The 20,977-nt window shown below is 39.9% G+C and overlaps 1 protein-coding gene across 1 annotated transcript in view; it reads right to left on the minus strand.

Moving 5' to 3' along the window:
* Positions 1-2,453: 2,453 nt before the first annotated feature.
* The window catches only part of cables2b (Cdk5 and Abl enzyme substrate 2b), a 42,958-nt gene continuing 24,434 nt past the window's right edge, over positions 2,454-20,977 (minus strand). Inside the window, exons 2-10 of the mRNA XM_034240238.1 lie at positions 18,802-18,897; positions 13,664-13,741; positions 11,967-12,075; positions 10,739-10,907; positions 9,664-9,761; positions 8,813-8,919; positions 8,529-8,648; positions 8,295-8,379; positions 2,454-7,375 (exon numbers count right to left, since the gene is read on the minus strand). Coding sequence (XP_034096129.1) covers positions 7,235-7,375; positions 8,295-8,379; positions 8,529-8,648; positions 8,813-8,919; positions 9,664-9,761; positions 10,739-10,907; positions 11,967-12,075; positions 13,664-13,741; positions 18,802-18,897 — 1,003 coding nt within the window. The 3' untranslated portion in view covers positions 2,454-7,234. The remainder of the gene's footprint in view (positions 7,376-8,294; positions 8,380-8,528; positions 8,649-8,812; positions 8,920-9,663; positions 9,762-10,738; positions 10,908-11,966; positions 12,076-13,663; positions 13,742-18,801; positions 18,898-20,977) is intronic.

Consider the following 20,977-nt stretch of genomic DNA (forward strand, 5'->3'; position numbering starts at 1 on the left):
AAAAAAACACACGTTTGTGTTGGTGTACTACAACTACAAAAAGCATCGGTTTGTTTTCTCATCAGGAAATGCAGATCGGCACAAACAAACGATTTTTAATCATCATCATCCTCACGATCATTTAATGTATCATATGTTCGCCGAATTGACATGAAAGCACTAATTCATGTAGTTTCATCCACTTGAGTTTACAACTACAAAAATAATCGATTTGTTTTTATATCACATCCTACGGGAGGAAATTCAGTAGCTCTCACTACCGATTTTTAATCCTAATGTAATCATCATCTTCACCACGATCATTTATGTTTATGTTCGCCGAATTGACATGAAAGCACTGACAAATATGAATATACTGTAGTCAACTTCATTAAAACGTTATTAACGTGCCTAAACTCAGTAATTCACCATTTCTACGCATGACAACACACTTTGTCCGTGTTTGGCTCTCTCGCCGCACAGTGAAGCGTTCCCGCATTGACGTCACTTCCGGCTTCCCCCAAAACTTCAAAATGAGTCGAAGGAATTTCCCCGCGATGTTCGAAATTATTGATATTTAACGGAATGGTATCGCTTTTTCTTTTTTAAACTGACGGTTCGAGATTACTAGTAGCCCAATATTTCATTGCACAACAGTTGTTGGGATGCTGTCACAGGCTCTTTAAGGAGAATGTGTTTGGTTGGTTGTTTATATATACAGTCAATGGTTGTAAAAGGGACGAGGTGCGTCACGTGTTAATGTATCATTGGTGCTCGAGTTGACCGCCTGAACTAGCTCGCCATTGAAGTCAAAGTTTAACATCAGCGTTTAAACGCTGATGTTAAACTTTGACTTCAATGGCGAGCTGAAATCAGGGTTTCCGCTAGGATTTTTTCTCGCCGGTCAAATGTCCGGGCAAAATTTATTTTACCGGACACATTTGAAACGTACCGGTCATATTTCAATAATAATAGTAAGAGTTGTGTAGCAGAGTTTCCGTTAGCAGGTAATTACCGGACTATGAGCAGATATGCTTCAGTTTAAAACTCAGTTCACGGGGCTCATTTTTATATTGCTTCAGTCTATAATCGTAACAGATCGAACAATTCAGATCAATTTTTCAATAAATGATTCCACAAACAACAAACAACATAATTATTACATTCAAACAAACTACTTGTAGTAGCCTAGATAACGTACATTATTCAAAAGTTTACATTAACTTTGAATAATAACACGGGAGAAACGGATCATCTCTTTTCCCCTCTCCCTCTCTCTCTCTCTGACAGCCCGTCAGTTTCTCATGCAGCTAAACAGTGGGCGGGGCTTCAGGTGATCATGCAGAGCTGCTTGTCTCGGTCTGACTCAGCAGCTGATCTGATCTCTCTCTCGCGTGTCCGGTTATACTTCACTCGCGTTTATGTCCATATCGATCAGATCCAGCTCTCCTGATCGTTCTTTATATAGAGCACCGATCAAACTATTAAGAGTGAATATCGGCCGATAATGACCGGTGGCCGATCTATCGGAGCCTTCCTAATTATTACCAGACATTTTGACCGGCAGGTTTTGAATTTACCGGTTTTTAATAAATTTTACCAGCTAAAAACCGGTAATTACCGGCTAACGGAAACCCTGGTACAAATATATTATTACGTATCCCTGTTTTTTCTTCATATTTTCTTTGTAAAGGTTTCTCTTTAATATTATATGTTTTGGCTTTTCCTTTGAACCAAATCATCAAGACAAAGTCCTTTAATTTGCAATAATACTGCAACATCTTGGTTTGTCCTAAAATGTCAAAACGTTATAGTATTTCATTCATTTTCATTGTAGAATTGTAATTTTGCCGTAACATTTTGATTAAGAAATGTTTTAGAGTTAAAGGTGGGGTAAGTTTGAGAAACCGGCTCGAGATACGCTTTTTGTTATATTCCATGGAATGCTCTTAACATCCCGATAGAAATGAATATCTCAAGTGCTTTGACAAAAAATCCATTAAAAAAAAACGTCACCTGTGGAAGCCGTAGCACTGTAAAAAACACGACCAATCATCTGAGCCGGCCCGGCTAAAGTAACTGGATGGCCTACCTGCCTGTCAGCCTTCTGTGCACAACCTTATCTCGTGTCCTCATTGGTCCTGTGCGCGTTCGTGTGTGTTGGAGGAGGGGCTCTGTAACGAAGTGGCAGATTTTTTCCGGTTGTGTATTTTCAAATTCTGGCGCACTCGAGCTGGTTTCTCTAAAATTACCTACTCCACCTTTAAGTAGCCTATGTTATAACGATGTATTTGCAAGCGTTGTGTAAAATGTATTAAACATAAAGAAATGTGAAAGCACTGCCTGTGGTCAAACAAGATACATTTATAAACTATTCTGCCACAATTATCGCACAATAATTGGGATATAATTTGGGGTTTAAACTGTTAGTCATTCGGCATAATTGAGACAACAAAGGAATTAGAACAGACGCAGTCATTTCCATATTTTAATGAAAATAAACTGGACATGAATTGAACATTGGCAGTCTAAACAGTATATGGTCTTCATCTTTAAAAAAAATGTTACAATAAATATTTCCATCCACTAATCTCCTCCAGCTCTGTGTTGTCATGTTGTAACTGACTACACTATAACACAGCTTGGGACAATATGGCCGCTACAAGACACAGCAAACACAACTATATGAAATACTCTCGTCTAATCTTTGTTGTTTTGAATGATTTCTCAACACAAGACATCAACAGCTAAACCCAAAACAGCATAAATAATATTCCCTTTTATTGTCCATACAAAAAAATACAGTTTACAAATGTAAATAACAATAACAACGATTAGAAATGGAAGACAAACACTTGGTTAATATTTCCCTTTTACAAACTTACAGTGCTCAAAGAAGAAAGCAATGACTTGATAAAAACACATGTGAGGTTTAAATAAAGAGCTTGAATTATTGATGTGGCACATTACAGGTAAACACACGGAGGAGGAGGAGGAGGAGGAGGAGGAGGAGGAGGAGGAGGAGGAGGAGGAGGAGGAGGAGGAGGATGAAGGTCAGCTGACAGTATAAAAGCTGCATAGAATTAAAATGACAAATCTCTAATGTAGAGAAGACGACTTTAGGAGATTGTGTGCCATTTCCTCTCTCAAGCAGAGTCTTATATTTATCCTTTATAGTGCTTCTTTTAAAGTATTTCGTATTGCATCAAATGTATTCAAAGGAAGCTCTGTGCTTATTGCCAAAATGTACTTTTCCTTTCAAAGAACAACAGTTTAATATGTGACTCTGCTCTTAGTGCAGATCGTAAAGCACAAGTTCTTCTTCACTTTGTATTCAGAGCAGGAGAGAAAACTGAAACCCCTGTCTTTAAAATTCATTTAGCAAATGAGCGACAAAACTTGTACATTTTATATTTCTGCATCTTACAAAATGTGCTTCTTCTTAACACATAAGTTATTTTTGGGGCAAACCTTTTTTCTGTGTGAACCCCATTAGGCTCTCCTGCTCCAACACTGCAGTGCAGATGAACCCAGACTCCAAAACACAACACACACTTTAGCCTGTTAAACCCCATCCCCCCGCCACCGGGGGGAAAAACGCATCATCTGCAGGAAACAGTGCCTGAGGGCTTCTTAATATTTAATAAACTATGAATGTTTATATCCATGTAACGGGAAGAAACTCAGCTAACTGAATTAGCTGTGCCTCTGAATTAGCCCCGAGCGAAAAAATGCTAACGCCGTTTGCACAGAAAACACGGTATAACACCCTTATTACTTATCGTAACTGCACATCCAACATATCAATTAGCATCGTGAGAATACACAGAATCGATAGGTATATATATCATCACTCCATGATAAGAACTCGCGACATTATAAACAAAAACAGACATCACAACACGTGGCGCTAGGTAGCCAAAACGGCATTATGTCTACCTTTGTCGTTGTCTGATCAAAAGTTGTCTTCAATGGCATTACAACGATAACAACGCTGCTGAAGGTGAATCCATAGGTTAATCCAATGTGTCTGTGTCACTTTGAAATTATTTCTGATAATCCATCAGCAATAAACCTACTTTTAAGTTTTCAGATTTCAGCGTGTGAGACAGATTTCGATTTGGGCCAACTGCGTGCGCATAGCCCCCACTTCACAATGGTAACGTTTGTGTGTATGTGGAAATTCCCCTTCGATTATATTGGCTCTAACGGTTAACAAGAGATGTCAATCATCAAAATCGACCAATGGGTTCCAGAGAAACGGCAAAAACGCCCATTTCCACCCAAATTACCCCAGAGGTGGAGTTTTTTTTGCTAAACTTCTCTAAAAAGGTCAAATGTCATTTGTTTTGCATCAATCTTGATACAGGGTACTTATTATATGTTGTACTTTGGATTCCTAAAGCTTTTAGTCTACCATCCCATCATTCAAGGGTGGTTTTCACTATAAGTAAAAAATAATTTTTGGACGGACACTATAATTTACAGTTTTCTACGATGTTCAATCGGAATTTTCTTTAAAATAAAAAACATCTATATTGATTCTGACTCTTCTACATCCAACCCACAGGTTTGTCATTACTTTGAGGAAAACAATTATGAATTTTCCCCTTTTAGAAGTGTAGTTATGGTCATTTGTTCTGGAAATGTCATGTTCAAGCCTGAGACCTGAAAAACAGGCTTGGGGTTTAACAGGTTAGAGAAACACACACACGAGAGAAAAAACATGAGTGGAAAAACCTTGATGTGAAACCTCAAGACGAAGAATCATATTTTTAATGAACTTAATTAGTGTTTAAAATATGATTCTTCATCTGGAGGATTAAGAGCAATAAATTAACTTCAGTGATACGGTCAGTTTTTAATATACAATATCATACTTTACACATTTACTGTAGAAAAATATTATTATTACCCATGTACTTATAAGTCCTAAAATAAAGAGTCAAAAAGTGCAAAAACAACAGAAGCTATAGAGTGTCGTCTCCCCTCCAATATTTATAATTGTTTGAGAAGAAAATATACACTTTGTTTTGGATCTTATTTATCTAATATGGAGAAAATACACACACACATCTTGTTAGAGGTCTCTGTTAGGTTAAATACGTGTCCCTTTATGATACAGTACAAAATAATGAATAATGTTTGAGTGAAAAGTAATTTTACTTTATTTTTAAGGTATTTAACTTTTTGGTTGGTGTTGCTTGACAGTGCAGACAGTCCACAGTGAGTTCATAGAGTAGTCCCTCTCCGTCCTCCTGAAGAAGCTGTTTTTGCCCTTCAGTGTTAATCAGTGAATTAAGGCTAATATTAGAATAGTTGTCGATTATTGTTCCGTCAATCAACAAGTCGTCAAGAAGCTTATGTTGCCAAAATAGCAGCCTGAATGTCAACCTAACCATCGTGCCTCTGCTGCTGCGTGACATCAACCGAGATGTTTTCAAGAAAATAGATAACAAATGGATCAATAATAATATTTCCACTTCTTTAGCTCTGCATCTGAAGAAGCCTTTAGAACAGGCTTGCAATGGAGACAAAGGGACACAGTGTTTATGCGATCTCAAAGTAGCAAACAAGAACAGATTATCTTTTTTTCAGGATGCCACAGTAACGTCAAACAACACAGGAAGCTATCGCTGCAGCAGAGACAGAGACAGCAGTGATTCATCTGGAAACTTCTCCTCATCATCATCACAGCTTTTTTTAAAGTGTGCACTGCTTCTCTGCAGCCACTAGAGAGAGCAGCTGTCTCCCTTTAGCTCTCAGAACAAGAGAGGAGGAGGACGACAACATTAGATATGTTCTTCAGTTAGTCAACATACTGAAGACAAACCAGCAGTCACTATCAGACAGACAGGTGCCCTGAGGCAAGGCACTTCTCAATGTGTGTTAAAGTAAAGCGGGCCCATGTGAATCTTCCCTTTCATAAAATACAGTATGATAAGGGCTCAGCAACATATCAAAAATATACTCATATATATGAGAATACGAAATATCGTCTGTTCCTGATTTTAAAGGCTGAATTACAGTAAAGCGATGTATTTTTCTGAAGTTATTAGACTGTTCTAGCTACTGATGATTATTTATCAAAATGTTCCTTATGTATATATATATACATATATGGATATCGATGTGTTTGATCAGGATTAACGTGACTTGATTACTGACTTGATTTTCTCCACAGTATGATCAGGGCAGTGAATAAGGGACTGAGCCATGTTGATAAATCAGGATCATGTTCAGAGAGAGTATGTAAGATCAGGAGTGCTGACGCCATGTCATTAATAACAATCCAAACAACATCCTTCTCCAGCGAGAAGCCGAGAAATGAAAGGAAGGATTGGAAACAGGTGTCACCTCAGAGCTGCAACCTTTCTCCTTATGGCCTGAATGTATCGCCTTTTACTGAATTTACAGCTTTAAAAACATACGAGGATGTTGGCAATATCTTAGATACAGTTGCTGAATTAACTCAGCAGTAGATATACATGTTTTTAATGCAGTTCAATGATTGTTGAATGCTTACAAATGTGTGTTAAGTGACTTTCCGCACATTTCATCGGTGCAACTTCTTCATTATCACAGTCTCACTGACTTTGGGCCACAGGGCTTCAGAGGAAGTCAAATCCAAACTTCACACATCTAAAGTAAGGAGGTCAAACATTTGTTGAAAATGTAATGCAATGTTGAAAATGTTCTTAAATCTTCTAGTAAGAATTAGTCTTTCCTCACTGATTTGAAAAACCTGAACTTAACCTTTACGTATCATTTGTTGGGGCCAAAAGCTGCTCACATCCTCAATGGCAGAGATTTAACAAAACACAGCTTTGTAAACACTCTACAACAACTCCAATTTAACTTAAATGATCAAATTCTGTCGTACAAGTTTGAACCAGCAACCTTTCAGAGAGTGTGTCCTGCAAAGTCTCCATTACTAACATCTCTGAAAAGCAGGAAAACCTTAGGAAAAATAAAATAAAAACCATAATGTCCTGAAAGTGAGCCATGATTTTATGATGTATGTGACCTTCAGTGCTCGTCTTCTTAACCATGGAGCACAGTGTGTCGTCTTTTAGGGAGGAGAGAAGGCGGTGTTAGTCTCTGTGTTACCGTGCTGTCGTTCTCCCATCACAGTGTAGATGAGCTTTGGTGTCTGCAATGTGAGCAGGGAGAGGGCGGGGGGGTGAACCCAGGTGCCTTAGTGCCTCTGAGCCAGGCATGGTGACGCCCGTCCATCACAGTCAGTGTGTCTCTGCTACGCCTGCTTCACCATCTTCCTGAAATGAGGCATGACTTTGCTCTCAGGGAGGTACAGCGCCATCTCCAGGGCGACCAGGATGGTGAACTCAAAGGTTATGAGCTCCTTCCTGCTGATCCTGAAACGCTCCTCCAGCTTCTGCACACATAGAGAGAGACACACATTTATATATTTGTTGATACAGTAGGTACAGTATAACTCGATATAAAATACATGATGTAAAAATGGCAGGAGATATGCTGATATACAATACATCAATATTACCTAGGAAAGTACGAAAGATAGAAACCTAACGAGTAACACTACAAAAGTTCAGATATACAATACATAAGTTAACGCAACATGACATAATGGCTCTTTCAGTGTGACTTTGGCAATTCATGTGTTTTGGTTTTATTCGGCTTCAAACTGATGAAAGTTGTGCCTTTGATAATTAGTCAGGTGATGCTTCTGTGCTGCAACATTTCATAAAACAGAAGTGTAGTGCCATGTGTTCAGTTTTCTGATCGTAGCATCATTTCTACATTTGATTGTGAAATCCAACCGTTTATTTTAAGGTCTGTTAAAATTAAAATGCACTGGTACCGCCTACAGGTTGTGGCTGTGTAGCTCTTTTGACCGTAAGTGTGTTCCTAAAAAGTAGCACAAAACTGTTTAAGCTTTTATACAATTCAAACTGCAGTAAGTGGTATTATATATACACTATACCACATTTGAATTTGGCGCTGCACAGTAGCTAAACATTTAAATGCCGTGCTGTAATTACACAGTAAATACAATTGAGTAAAGAGAGGTAGATACATGGTAAATTGCACGACTAATAGAAATAGAAAATGATCTGCTTATGCGTGTGTGAAGTGAGTCAATAGGTATGAAGGACAGCAGCTGTCAGGCTCTGCAGGAAGTTGTCTGTTCAGGTGAATCAGCGTCACTATCACCTGAGCAGGAGCAACATGAGCTGACAGAGCGCTAACCCCCATGATGTGTGTGTGTGTGGGTGTGTGTGTGGGTGTGTGTGGTGTGTGTGTGTGTGTGTGTGTGTGTGTGTGTGACTCACATCGATGAGGTGTTTGACCTCCTGTTTCTTGAGGTCACTGCTGATCTTAGCAGCCAGTAGGAGGCAGGCAGCTGACACCAACTTCCTGTGAAACAACAACAGTGATCGGACACATGAGTTTGACACTTTCCTGATCTCACATCAAAACAAAGTTGAATCATTTTCACAGGAAACAAGTATAACACATTACAACATGCAGTTCTTGTGTTATGTGAGGATCAGATGTTGAGGCACCTGTTCTGTTTATTGAGTCGACCCTGCAGCACCAACTTCTCAAAGTAGACGAAGGACATGGCGATGGTGACGGGCTGCAGGCCGCAGTCCTCCCCCACCACCCGCATCTCTCTCTTCAGACTGAGACACAAACAGTCACAAAGTTACATTTTTGTATAATACAATTCTGTACAGGAATTCTAGCAAAGCGCAGACAGCCTTACATTTAATGTATTCTATTGTTATTTCTAAAACTTTTATAGTTCTTTAAAAAGTATAAAGTCGGTTCATTTGAAATGCTTTACCTGCGTATCTTGCTGAGGGTGAGTTTAATGTGAGGATACTTCTCCTTAAACGTCTCGTTCATGTCTTTCTTCAGATCAGACGGCTTGACGTACTCTATTACCGTCGTCTGGAGGGTAAAAGATGACAGACACACACATTGAAAGACACACACATTGAAACACACACACACATTGAAACACACACACATTGAAACACACACACATTGAAACACACACACATTGAAACACACACACACATTGAAACACACACACACATTGAAACACACACACATTGAAACACACACACATTGAAACACACACACATTGAAACACACACACACATTGAAACACACACACATTGAAACACACACACATTGAAACACACACACACATTGAAACACACACACATTGAAACACACACACATTGAAAGACACACACACACAAACACCAAGATCAATGGCAGCCTACCTCAGCCACAATCTTCAGTGATGATGGATGTAACAGTTACGATATAGCGTGTGTGTGCCTGTGTGTGTGTGTGTGTGTGATTCCATGGTTTATAATTCATCTGGAGGGATAAAACTAAGCTCCTGCCTATAGTATAATCACGCTGATGTAAAAAGCTGTGTGTGTGCATGTGAGTGTAAGTGTGTGTCTTTTCTCAACTGGATTATTCTGTCCTCCGAGGTCTATAATCCTCTATCCTCCTCCTCTCCCCTCTCTGTCTCCTTCTCCTTCACTTTCTCACTTAGCTCATTGAACACTGGAATGACGGTGTCATTTAGCTCTGAATCTACATTGTCATTATTGGACACAGCTATACAATTACGTTGAAGCTTATAAAATATATGTTTTCTTAATGTCTTCTTACCATGTAGGAGGCGAAGATCAGCACCCGCTTGTGTTTCCCACACGGCCACTGGGGGTTACTGAGGAGGTCGGGGTCGTAGTCTGTTACATCTTCCAGACCTGAACCACACACACACACACACACACACACACACACACACACACACACACACACACACACACACACACACACACACACACACACACACACACATACACACACACACACACACACACACACACACACACACACACACACACACACACACACACACACACACACACACACACACACACACACACACACACACACAACGCTATTCAGATGTAATCCTGAAACACACTCACAGCTGTGTTGTGTTAATGAACGGTTCTGCATTCTGAGAGGTAAAGAGGCTAATAGAGGGCTGTGTCACTGCATGTGTGTGTGTGTGTGTGTGTGTGTGTGTGTGTGTGTGCATTTATAGATAGCACACACATGAGACACAGCATGTACATTACACACGTGTTTAAAATATAAAGAAGCCCTTCCAGCACAGCTGTAAATACTCCTTCTTCTCTCTCTGGTCTCATCGCTTCAACCTGTGTTTGTTTTCTCTTCCTCTCTTCACATCCTTCCTCTCCATCTGAATGTTCATTATTTCTCTCTGCAGTAACAAACACGCCCTTCTGCCTCTAATTCAATAAGATGCACAATATAGATGTTATGCCAGAAACATTTTGAACATCGCCAAAATGATATTACTTGCAATATATTAATACAGAGACTTTAGTGTGGTCAGTTCTGGCTTTCTCCTGCATGAACAACTGCATTTTGAATTAAAAACAAGGGGGGATTGCAGAACAAAAAAGGCATGGAAAATAAATAATAATTTTGTTCTTATACTCTCTTAAAACTAACAAAACCAAAAAAAACAATATATTGTGCAGTCCTAGCATCAATGTTCTCTTACTAAGTCTAAATGCAGGGACTCTATCCACGCCTTGATTTGACTTAAAGAGTTGAAATAAATCCAATGCTAGGGAAACAATGTGTGTGTGTGTGTGTGTGTGTGTGAGTGTGTGAGTGTGTGTGTTGTTGTCAGTGTGATTGTTACCTAAGTCCAGTCCCACGGTGCTGTTCAGCCGGCTGGGGGGGGCGCTCCTGCCCGGCATGCTGTGTGTGCTCCTGGAGACGGGGATCTGCAGCGTCAGGTCGCAGGCCGACGCCGGCTTCTGCCTCACCAGGGCGTTGGTGGGGTACAGGAACTGCGCGTAGGACACCGACTGAGATGGAGAAATAGAATAATTAACTACATCTTAAAGGTCACCTGTTATGCAAAATCTACTTTTTCATGTCTTCTATACATAAACACGTGTCCCCTCTGTGGAAAGAGATTCTGAAAGTTTCAGGAACAAAGACCCCCTCTCTTTTTGTCCTGATCCATTTTATGAGTCTGAAAATGAGCTGATCAGATTTTGGCCACTTTATGATGTCATAACGATTTTTTGGCTTGTGTAACCATTACAGCCCGTCCACACAGCGGCGTGCGTTGAAAGCTTCACCATTCACTTGAATGGGGTGACGTTACTTTTCGCCGAACTGCATTGTGGGAAGCGAAGCGGAGCTTTGCTGGCGTGGCTCGCTGCAAAAGTTGAGAAATGTTCAACTTTTGAAGTTCTGAAGCGTCAGCCAATCAAATCCCGTTTATGCAAATCTGCCAGTACAAGCGCTAGCCAATCAAACCGCGTGTATGCTGAGAGAGACACACCGCAGGTCATTTCCTCATATTCCAAAAAATGGAGGAGAAATTAATCGTAGCAGTAGGGAATCACCCGGTCTTGTACGATCAGTCCCTGTTCACCTACCGGGATACAAACCGGAGGAGCCAGGCATGGAGGGAGGTGGCAGAGATAGTGGGTGAAACTGGTAGGTTTTCGCCTGTTTGGGGATTTTATATCCAGTTTACTTCATAAACTGTATGTCGGGGGCGGGAGATTCATGTGATTGGTTGTTGCTCGCGAGAACTCCCCAAGCTTCAGACACGCCCACCGCCAAGCTTAAACGCACGCCGCTGTGTGGACGGGCCGTCAGCCAACAACTACATGGGCGAGTGGCTCCTTATTTTCATCTAAAGTAACAGACAGAGAATGAGCACTTTTGAAACAGGGCTGAAACAGAGGGGATTGTAGGATGCTGCAATGATCTGTTTGGTGTTTGGAGCCAGAGGCATGTTTTGTATATATCTGAGACCTGTAATATATTGATGAAAAACAGTATAACGGGACCTTTAACATGTGAAACTCTCTTTGATGATAAAAACATCTACGTGTGTGTTGACCCACCCTGCCGTAGGGGTCCAGCTGGAAGCCCTCCAGCCCCGGCAGCATCTCCAGAGTGGTGGAGATGTTCCCCGACGAGTGTCTCCTCCTGGTGTGGTTTAATGTCGGGTCACTGCAGGGAGAAAGATGGTACTTACGATACGATAATACTTTAATGGTCAGATCAAGTCTGAAATTTGACTTGCATCACAGCAGCTCCATGTGTAACATCAACATAGACAACTATCAAGACACAATACATAAAAAACTAACAACAAACATTTAACATCACGATCACTGAGAGAAAACATGCTCAAGTCCCTTTAGCGCGCATTTGATCTGGGATTGAGCTCTGTATTTACTGTGAGGATTGACTGGAGCACAAAGGATGCTTCAGTCTGACCTTATTGAATCGCGGGACCCTGTATCTCATTCTCCGATTAGATGCAGTTCATATTCGCTGTTCAGAACATGGTTTGGGTCCGAGATGAGTTGTACTTAATGTTGTGTTAATTAAAACATGTGAGTTTAACTGTATATTTGACGTGAATCTTTACCCTGCTTTAACACATCCACACAGATCTTATGCTAGTCTGCTTTTACCTGTCGTTCCTCTATGATGTCACCGTACCGTGCCCATAGTGCTTTGATACTATTGGTTATCGAGCAGTACAATAACACTACATTAACAGCGACTAGAGTCGTTCCCGGCAGAAATGTATCCAGCAGGGATTTACATTTCTAGTCTGTTTTGAAGGCTAATCCGTTCATTTTCAATATAGTTTATAATAGTTTGTGATCTGTTTGATAAATAACAGGCTATAAAGACTAGCAGCACCCAGACAGACAGAATGATGCAGATATACATGTTTTTACAAAGTTTTGCCTTCCGCCCGTGACAGAGTTGGACATGTGGTGACCTGAGAGGGAAAGGTCAAAGGTCACTTCCCACCACAACCACATTTACAGCCATTCTCCCACAGTCTCAAACCACAGCATCAGACACAAGATAACACTGGAAATGAGATGCCTGAGCGCACTTCCTCTTCCGAAAAGACCAGTGTTTCTCACGCTGCCTGAAGAACTGAATGTGTGTGCGTAGAAAAGAGATAAAGGAGGAAGTGTACGTGTGTTCATACTTATCTGTGTGATAATCTTTTTTCCTGTATCAATACTTACTATGATGTGCATGTGTGGCGTGAATGTGACGTGATACTAAGCATGCATAAAGGCTCTGGTATAAAAACGTCTGAAATTGTGTGTGTGTGTGAGTGAGTTTGTGTGTGTGTGTGTGAGTGTGTGTGTATACATGATAGAGAGAAAGGGATAAGCAGAAGTTTACATAGTTGTAGTAACATCTGTATTTTCAGCTGTGTGTTAATACAGTATCTGAGTATGTGTGTGTGTTAGAGTCAGAGAGAATAGGAAAACATGATTAGTGAGTCTACGGAGACTTGAGCGCTTATCTATGGGGAAGTTTATGTCGGATTATATCAGTGTGTGTGTGTGTGTCTGTTTGTGTCAGCAGCTTGAAAGCCCTCAGGACAACTGAGGAGGCTCTAATGCACATGGGGAAATCTTGTTGCCCGCTCAAAAAGCAACTACCTTCACTCCCTTTTTTTAGTCCGCCTGTGAGGAAATCACATCTCTCCCTCCCCTATCGACGATCTAAAAGTGTGTATGTGTGTGTGTGTGTGTGTGTGTGTATATGTGTGTATTACCTGAGGTAGAAGCTCTCTCCGTAGGGCAGAACAGAGAAGGCAGCACACAGAGATCTCTTCGCACAGATAAGCACGATCCTGGAAGACGAACAAACATTAGTGGTAACGTTATTATAACATCTGTTCGGTTGACTGCTGAGGGAAAAAAAGGGATCACTCGGCACATTGCCAAGCTGAACTTTTGTTTTTTATCATACTTTTATAGCAGAAACCAACCAAAGTAGGGCTGTGCTATTAATTAAAGCAACATTACGACTCTCCAACATAAATGTCTTCATTCATCCCATTGATGGAATAGTTACATAACAGGATAAACACATTTATTTATAATATCAAATATTGAGAACAAATTGCAATACGTGGAATGGAGCACATTTAATTTTACAATTTGAATAAAAACATTATGAATAATTATTTTACAACAATATAATTATGTTGAATGGAGATTACTCAGTTTATTTTTGTTGTTTACATTTGAATGGCATTACAAATGTTTACACTTATTTAAGGTTATGTATTCAAATCATTATATTGTTTTGACCAAAATGTATTCAATTTAGTTTCAGTTTTGTAATTTTTTTTATTTGATCTTTTATTTTAATCTCAATCTCTGCTGTTGTTTTTAATCCACTGACCAGATGTTTGTTTGAGGTCGTTCAATAGTGAAATTATTTAGTTTTTTTCTCAGGTTCACACTCAACATCTGGCGGTACCTCACAGGGTAATTACGTGAGCATTTATTCACAAGGCGGAAAACATTGAGGAACTGAGCTCTGACATGAAGTCAAAATGTCAAAACACACACTCGACACGTTCCTAATTGACCTAAGTGTTCCACCTGCACCTTTATCCAGACACTGCATAATAACAACATGGTTTAATGGGGTTTCGATGGGATAGTGTGTGTGTGTTTTAAATTGCGCATCCTCTGGAGTATAAACCCCTGTGAAGCAGAGACTGCGCGTTGCTTTGTGTCTCAGAGGAACATGTTCAGTCATTATCTTTGGCTCAGGCACCACAGAGACTGGGAGGTGATTCACAGTGTGTGAAAACATAAACACACCCTTGAGTGCATCATGTTTGTGATGATGAATCATTTATACACACTCCATCATATATATATATACAGTATATATATATACGGTATATGGAACCACTGACGGCACTAAACAATAAAAACAGGCCACACACTGAGAGAGAACTGAGGTTAACCGAAGATATAACATCAAGTCAATCTGGAGACTGTCAGAGTGAACAGCAACGGAAGAAGATGCCAAATCAAACTGCAGTTAATCAGAAGACTGGCAGAGAAAGCAGTAAATCAACCAAAGTAGTTACATAACCTGGATTAAACAATATGAGCAAATAAAACCCAAGCTTAAAAGGAGCAAACCCAAATCGTATAACTAATATGGAGCCTGCACTCTTACACAAATTGATCGATGCCATGTTTCTGATTAGAGAGGTGCAGTGATGAGATGTTTTTGTACGCCAACGGGGGAGTTAGCAACGCAAGGAGTCCCTCGACAAAAGGCAAAGGGATTTCCTGTTGGATTTTGTAAAAAGGCAGAAAATAAGCTGTGTGTCCAACAAACATTTATATTGTACACATTCTGCTCAGCAGGATAACTTCACATATTAACATCACTTTGTGGTTTTTGAAGCCTGAATACAATTGACAAAAATAAAAAGCTAAACGTAATGCTATATATTAACTCACGGTCGCATGGCTGTGCGTCACCAGCGCTGAGTCAAAGGCCCCAGCGTGAAAACGTTTAGTCTCATTTAGTCACTATTTTAAAACCGCTGCTTCTGTGACACATCGAAGTTATGGATATTCACAAGTGGGATATTTATTGTTGTGTTTTATGTCATATACACGTGGAAAGCTTGAGTTAACCACAGACCTTATTTCAAAAGTCAAAGTCAACTTTATTGTCAATCTCAAAATATGTTTGTACACACAGAACGATTGAAATACTGTTTCCCACAGTCCAGAGGTATACAAAAACACACGTCAAAATACAAGAACAAAAACCTTGGCAGCGGTATTGTAGGAGCCATGAAACATTGTATAGTATTGCGTTTTGTTTTAATATAAGATATTTGTTTGAGCACAATTGATTGGTTGGCTTGGGTCACATGGAGATGGGCGGCACTCATTATAATTCTGTTCACCTGCGTGAGGTGTGTGTGGAAGAGAGGGTGACAGGGCCGTTGTACTTTTTGTTGACCACAAGTTTAAATGATTGCTTTGATTAATATAACGATGTACATGTCCAAGGAGAATAAGTTGATTATCCCAGTTTTCATTAAACCACATTATTTTGCAACAGAGTTTTTCATCTCAGCAAGTACTTTTTTGTAGCGTGTCACAATATCAAACAGGCCCGGTCTCAGCCTCTCAGCGACTTTGTTTGTTTCCTGCTGTCGCTATAGGTATTCTAACCTCAAACACGTTACAAAACCATTGACTTCAAAGGAACAGGAAGTGGTCAAATGTTAAGTCTTTGCTGGATTATAGGACTCATTACTGCATCACTCTATTTTGTAGGACAGGGATATCATTCAAGAACATTTGGGAGGCAGGGTGTTAAAGGGGATCATTTCTTGCTCATATTTATTTTAAATTAAAGGTGGGGTAGGTAAGTTTGAGAAACCGGCTCGAGATACACTTTTTGTTATATTCCATAGAATGCTCTTAACATCCCGATAGCAATGAATATCTTAAGTGCTTTGACAAAATATCCATAACAAAATGTCATCTGTGGAAGCCGTGGCGCTGTAAAAAGCACGACCAATCATCTGAGCCGGCCCGGCTAAAGTAACTGGATGGCCTACCTGCCTGTCAGCCTTCCATCTGTGCACAAACTTATCTCGTGCCCTCATTGGTCATGTGCGCGTTTGTGTGTGTTGGAGGAGGGGCTCTGTAAGGAAGTGGAAGATTTCTTCCTGTTGTGTATTTTCAAATTCTAGCGCACTCAAGCTGGTTTCTCCAAAATTACCTACCCCACCTTTAAAAGAGTTGGTAATAATAAAAGTCCCACTGTTATAGAGTTATAAAGACAATAGATACAAGTACAGGCAGTAAGTGATTCTCCTCACCATACATTTTTAATAAGGATCAAAGTGAATGGAAGATTCAATATGCTTTCATCTCAACAGAAAGATTTTGTGGCTGTTATTCATCATACCAGGAAGTAGAAGAGTTTGATAAACTGATATATAATTCAACAGGAAACTACCAAGAAACTAAATGAAGTGCTGCGATTCACAGTCGAGCTGAACATAAGCTTTTCTGCTGGAAATGTGGACATCAATATCACATATTCCTACATTTCAACACATGTTTGTGGAAAACAGATCGTCACACACACACACACACACACACACACACACACACACACACACACACACAACACACACACACACACACACACACAACACACACACACACACACACACACACACACACACACACACACACACACACACACACACACACACACACACACACACACACACACACACACACACACACACACACACACACACACACACACACACACCCCTATGATGCATGGGAAAGTGAAGGGCAGGAAGTCGCCAGGGAGGTCATTGGACATCATCACAACAGGCCTGCTGGAGGCATGACTCTGCTGGGGATTCAGTCCGCAGCCATTTATCACCACACATTTCATAACAGTGGGGGCACCTTAAGGAAAAACCCCAGCCACATCCCACTGGGAACATGGCCCAAGGGTTGCAACTACTGAGCTAACTGCACACAAATACCAAGAAAATAGGGTCAAACATCCTGAGACATTAAGGGAAAAATTCGGAATTATTTTCAAATTCAGCTCAACATCCATACATTCAGCATTAACCAACAGGAAACGCTCAGTACACAGGATGTATGCTAGAGCAGTGTTATTTTTAACCGTAGGCTGTCTTTGTTCAGTTCTTTAACAGATTAGGCTTTTTGCATCCCAGTCACAACATGTCTAAGTTTGGAATTATTGTTTTTAGTTAGCGCTTTTGTCTGGTCCACGTGACCGGTAAGATTTCAGTTACCAGATAAATGGGAACATTATGGATAATCAGTATCTGTGTTTATTATTTAGCTTGAAAACAATTGATCAAGAAGGCTTTATAAAGAATGACATCATCAAGGCATGTAGATTTATATTTTATAGACAACACACAATTAGAGCTTCAGTTCTCTTTTACTTACTTTTATTTAAATTGTCCAAAAATAACTTTTTTTAATTTAGGTGCAGTATTAAAAGTGTTTCCATGTTAGCTAAATGTATTGATATACAGAAAATATTCAACGTACTGTATGTACATTCAATTCTACGTGCTAAGTTGAAGCTGAAAACTGCAACAGTCACACTTGATGATCCTTTAAATATCCCCAACATAGCATTCAGACCAGTTTGTGAGGCAGCAGAGCTCTAACATTAAATGTTCTCTGAACGCTGCCCTCTCTTCTGCGTGATGACATGGTGACAAACACCAGCTCTGCCGCTTTCAGCTGCATCTATTCTAAAACAATCTGGACTCCGTCTATAATTATCTGATGAGAATGCCTGCGTTCCTTTGACCCAGAGGTCGGATTTATACACCCTTCAAGGAAGGACGAAAATAGAGAACAATAGAGGAACGATTAGACATCAACACTGTCCAAAAGAGAAACCAACAGCCTTCCTCTCCACCTGTGGAGTACAAGCTGCACACTTCTGCATGTCAGCAGAGTTAGTGAAGGTTCATGGTTGAAGACACCGAGGCACAGTGGAAAACTGGAAGTATGAACATTATTACCTTGACATAAATCTTACAAACAATTACCTCAAATAGAAATTGTGATATTTTAGGTAATTGAATATGTTTGTGGTTTAATTTCATATTTGGGTCATTTTTTGTTGTTGACATGTTCAGGCACAAGAGGGAACATAGGAGAATGTAGCTATACGTACATTCAGTGTTTTAAAAGGATCAGAAATGATAGCAGTAACCCTTATCCTGCACTTGTGCAATTTTTTTTAAGGAGTTCAAATAATTTATTTGATCTTAAACATTAAACTGATTTTGCTTGTGTGTAAACCTGTAATGTCAGAATGATGAGTGTGTCCCACCTGCTGCCTCTCGTGTCGTACTGTTTCATGTTTTTGATGAAGTGGGTCTTCTTGGTGTGCCGAGGTCTGGGAGAGCCACCAGAGAGGTTACGAGTCCTGCAGAGAGACAGACACACAGAGATTAATGAAGTGTATCACTCTCATTTCAGTCACATTTCAGAAAGATGCTAGAGAAGGCATTTGAGTTAAGCGCACACTCTTCAATTTAAGCCTGAAATCAAATAAAACATAGCGTCTAAAGCAGAAAGTCAGCATACAACGACTCCTCAATCAGAATGGGCACTTTTTTATTACAGGTGTTACCAGGAAATGTGTGTGTGTGTGTGTGTGTGTGTGTGTGTGTCTTTGTTTGTGTGTGTTTCCCTGCAACTGTCTGCTGAAATCAGGTTGTGACACTCTGTCGACCTTGTGGATTAAAAACAGAGCGTGACGTGAAAGCAGGCCAAGGAGCTAAACTCACTGACATCACAGCAGTTAGTTACATAACATTACGGCATCTGCACACACATACACAAATGTCATGTTATGTGCACACACACACTTGAGCACACGCATACAGACTGAGACAGACACAGCATCTGCTACTGCTTTTATTTGTATGGCTGACCTGGTGATTCCAAACCACACGGACTTTAAATCCACACACACACCTTTGTCCGTCAGTCAGTCGTTAGTAACCTTAACTCGTCCCCATTTTGCTCTGCCGTTGCTATCATGTGAAATAAAAGTTTCTCATCATTTTAACTCATCACTGTATTGTTTGTACCTGATCATGAGACGCTTCAGTATAAAGCTGCAAAAAGTTTTTTGTGGATGTGTACTCATTCTTATATACTGTAATTATAGGCTAAATTACACTATTACTCATAATATAATACTTTTTGTAGAATGAGATTCCATAAAAAATAGAAAAATTATTATACTTCAATCCATATTTGTTGGAGGAGCCTGTGATCTAAGATTTTCATCGACATAACTACACTGTAGCTATGTACGTATAACACATAAAAGCATTGAACCCATTGACTTTATATATAAAGCTTGAACCTTGAAATGTGATATTTGTTGGCATTACACATTTAAAAGCCAACATTTTCACTGCAGTCAAAACACTGTTTTCTCTCCTACTTGCAGCACACAACACCTTCAGCGCTGTCTAGGAACAAAATAACAGCAACGACAATAGATTAGATAATCACAGTAACAAAAACATCTATTCCCTTTTTATCTAAGGGTAATCAAATATGGCGAAGAGTTCTAAATCTTCATTCCTACATTTTATTATAATGAAAGTTACATTCGGTAGAGCCCTTATCCAACCATCATGCTCTTGTTTCCGAAACACAGAGAGTAACAACAATCCTCATTCTCTGTGGGTCCGTCAGCACTAAGGGAAATATGTAAGAAATAGAAGGAAATGTGTTGATGGAAACTACGCACAGCGTGAAATTAAGAAATACATCCTTCAGATCTGGAAATGAACACCACAACACGATGTCAGCAGCATGAGTCAGCTTACTCCGGATAAAAATACAGATGAAAATTACCAAGACCATTACGTCTCGACTTCCACTTATTATTAGACACTCTAGTATTATTAAAACAATGAAAGTATACACATAAATCTATATATAGTCTTATGATTGTATCTTTTGAAGCTACTGTAGCCATGGTCACTTAATGGAATCTTCTCAGCGTTCCATTTCCACAGAAACCGTCATTCCGGAATGTCGTGGAATGTTTCTATTGTGTGGGAATGGAAAGAGCTCATTAGCCAAAAATCCCCCGAGCGGATGAAGGTGATCGGGATGATGACAGTAGCTGGAGTTTCATGTAAAGACACATATGGCAGATTGAGTTGATAGAGTGGCACATTTAGGGTCACATTGGCTCTGAAGTTGGAGTGCCTTTGAGCGTAATGCCTTTATTTTGACATCCGTAATGTGTTTTGTCTCATTTTGTGCAACCAGCCTTAAGCAGGAAGTATACAGGGCTGGTTTTTGTTAGGATCTTAGTTTTGTTACTGTTGGCAAAAGGATACTTTGTGCTTTGAGATATACTGTATCAGCATATTTCGAAACCAAACATCTGTTATTGATGATCACATTAAGTCAGCTTTTGCAAATGGAGAATTTGTTTGAACACAAGCAGCCACAAAAAACCTCCCCCAAAATAA

This window comes from Gymnodraco acuticeps, unplaced genomic scaffold (assembly GCF_902827175.1).
Source record: "Gymnodraco acuticeps unplaced genomic scaffold, fGymAcu1.1, whole genome shotgun sequence".
Taxonomy (NCBI): Eukaryota; Metazoa; Chordata; class Actinopteri; order Perciformes; family Bathydraconidae; genus Gymnodraco; species Gymnodraco acuticeps.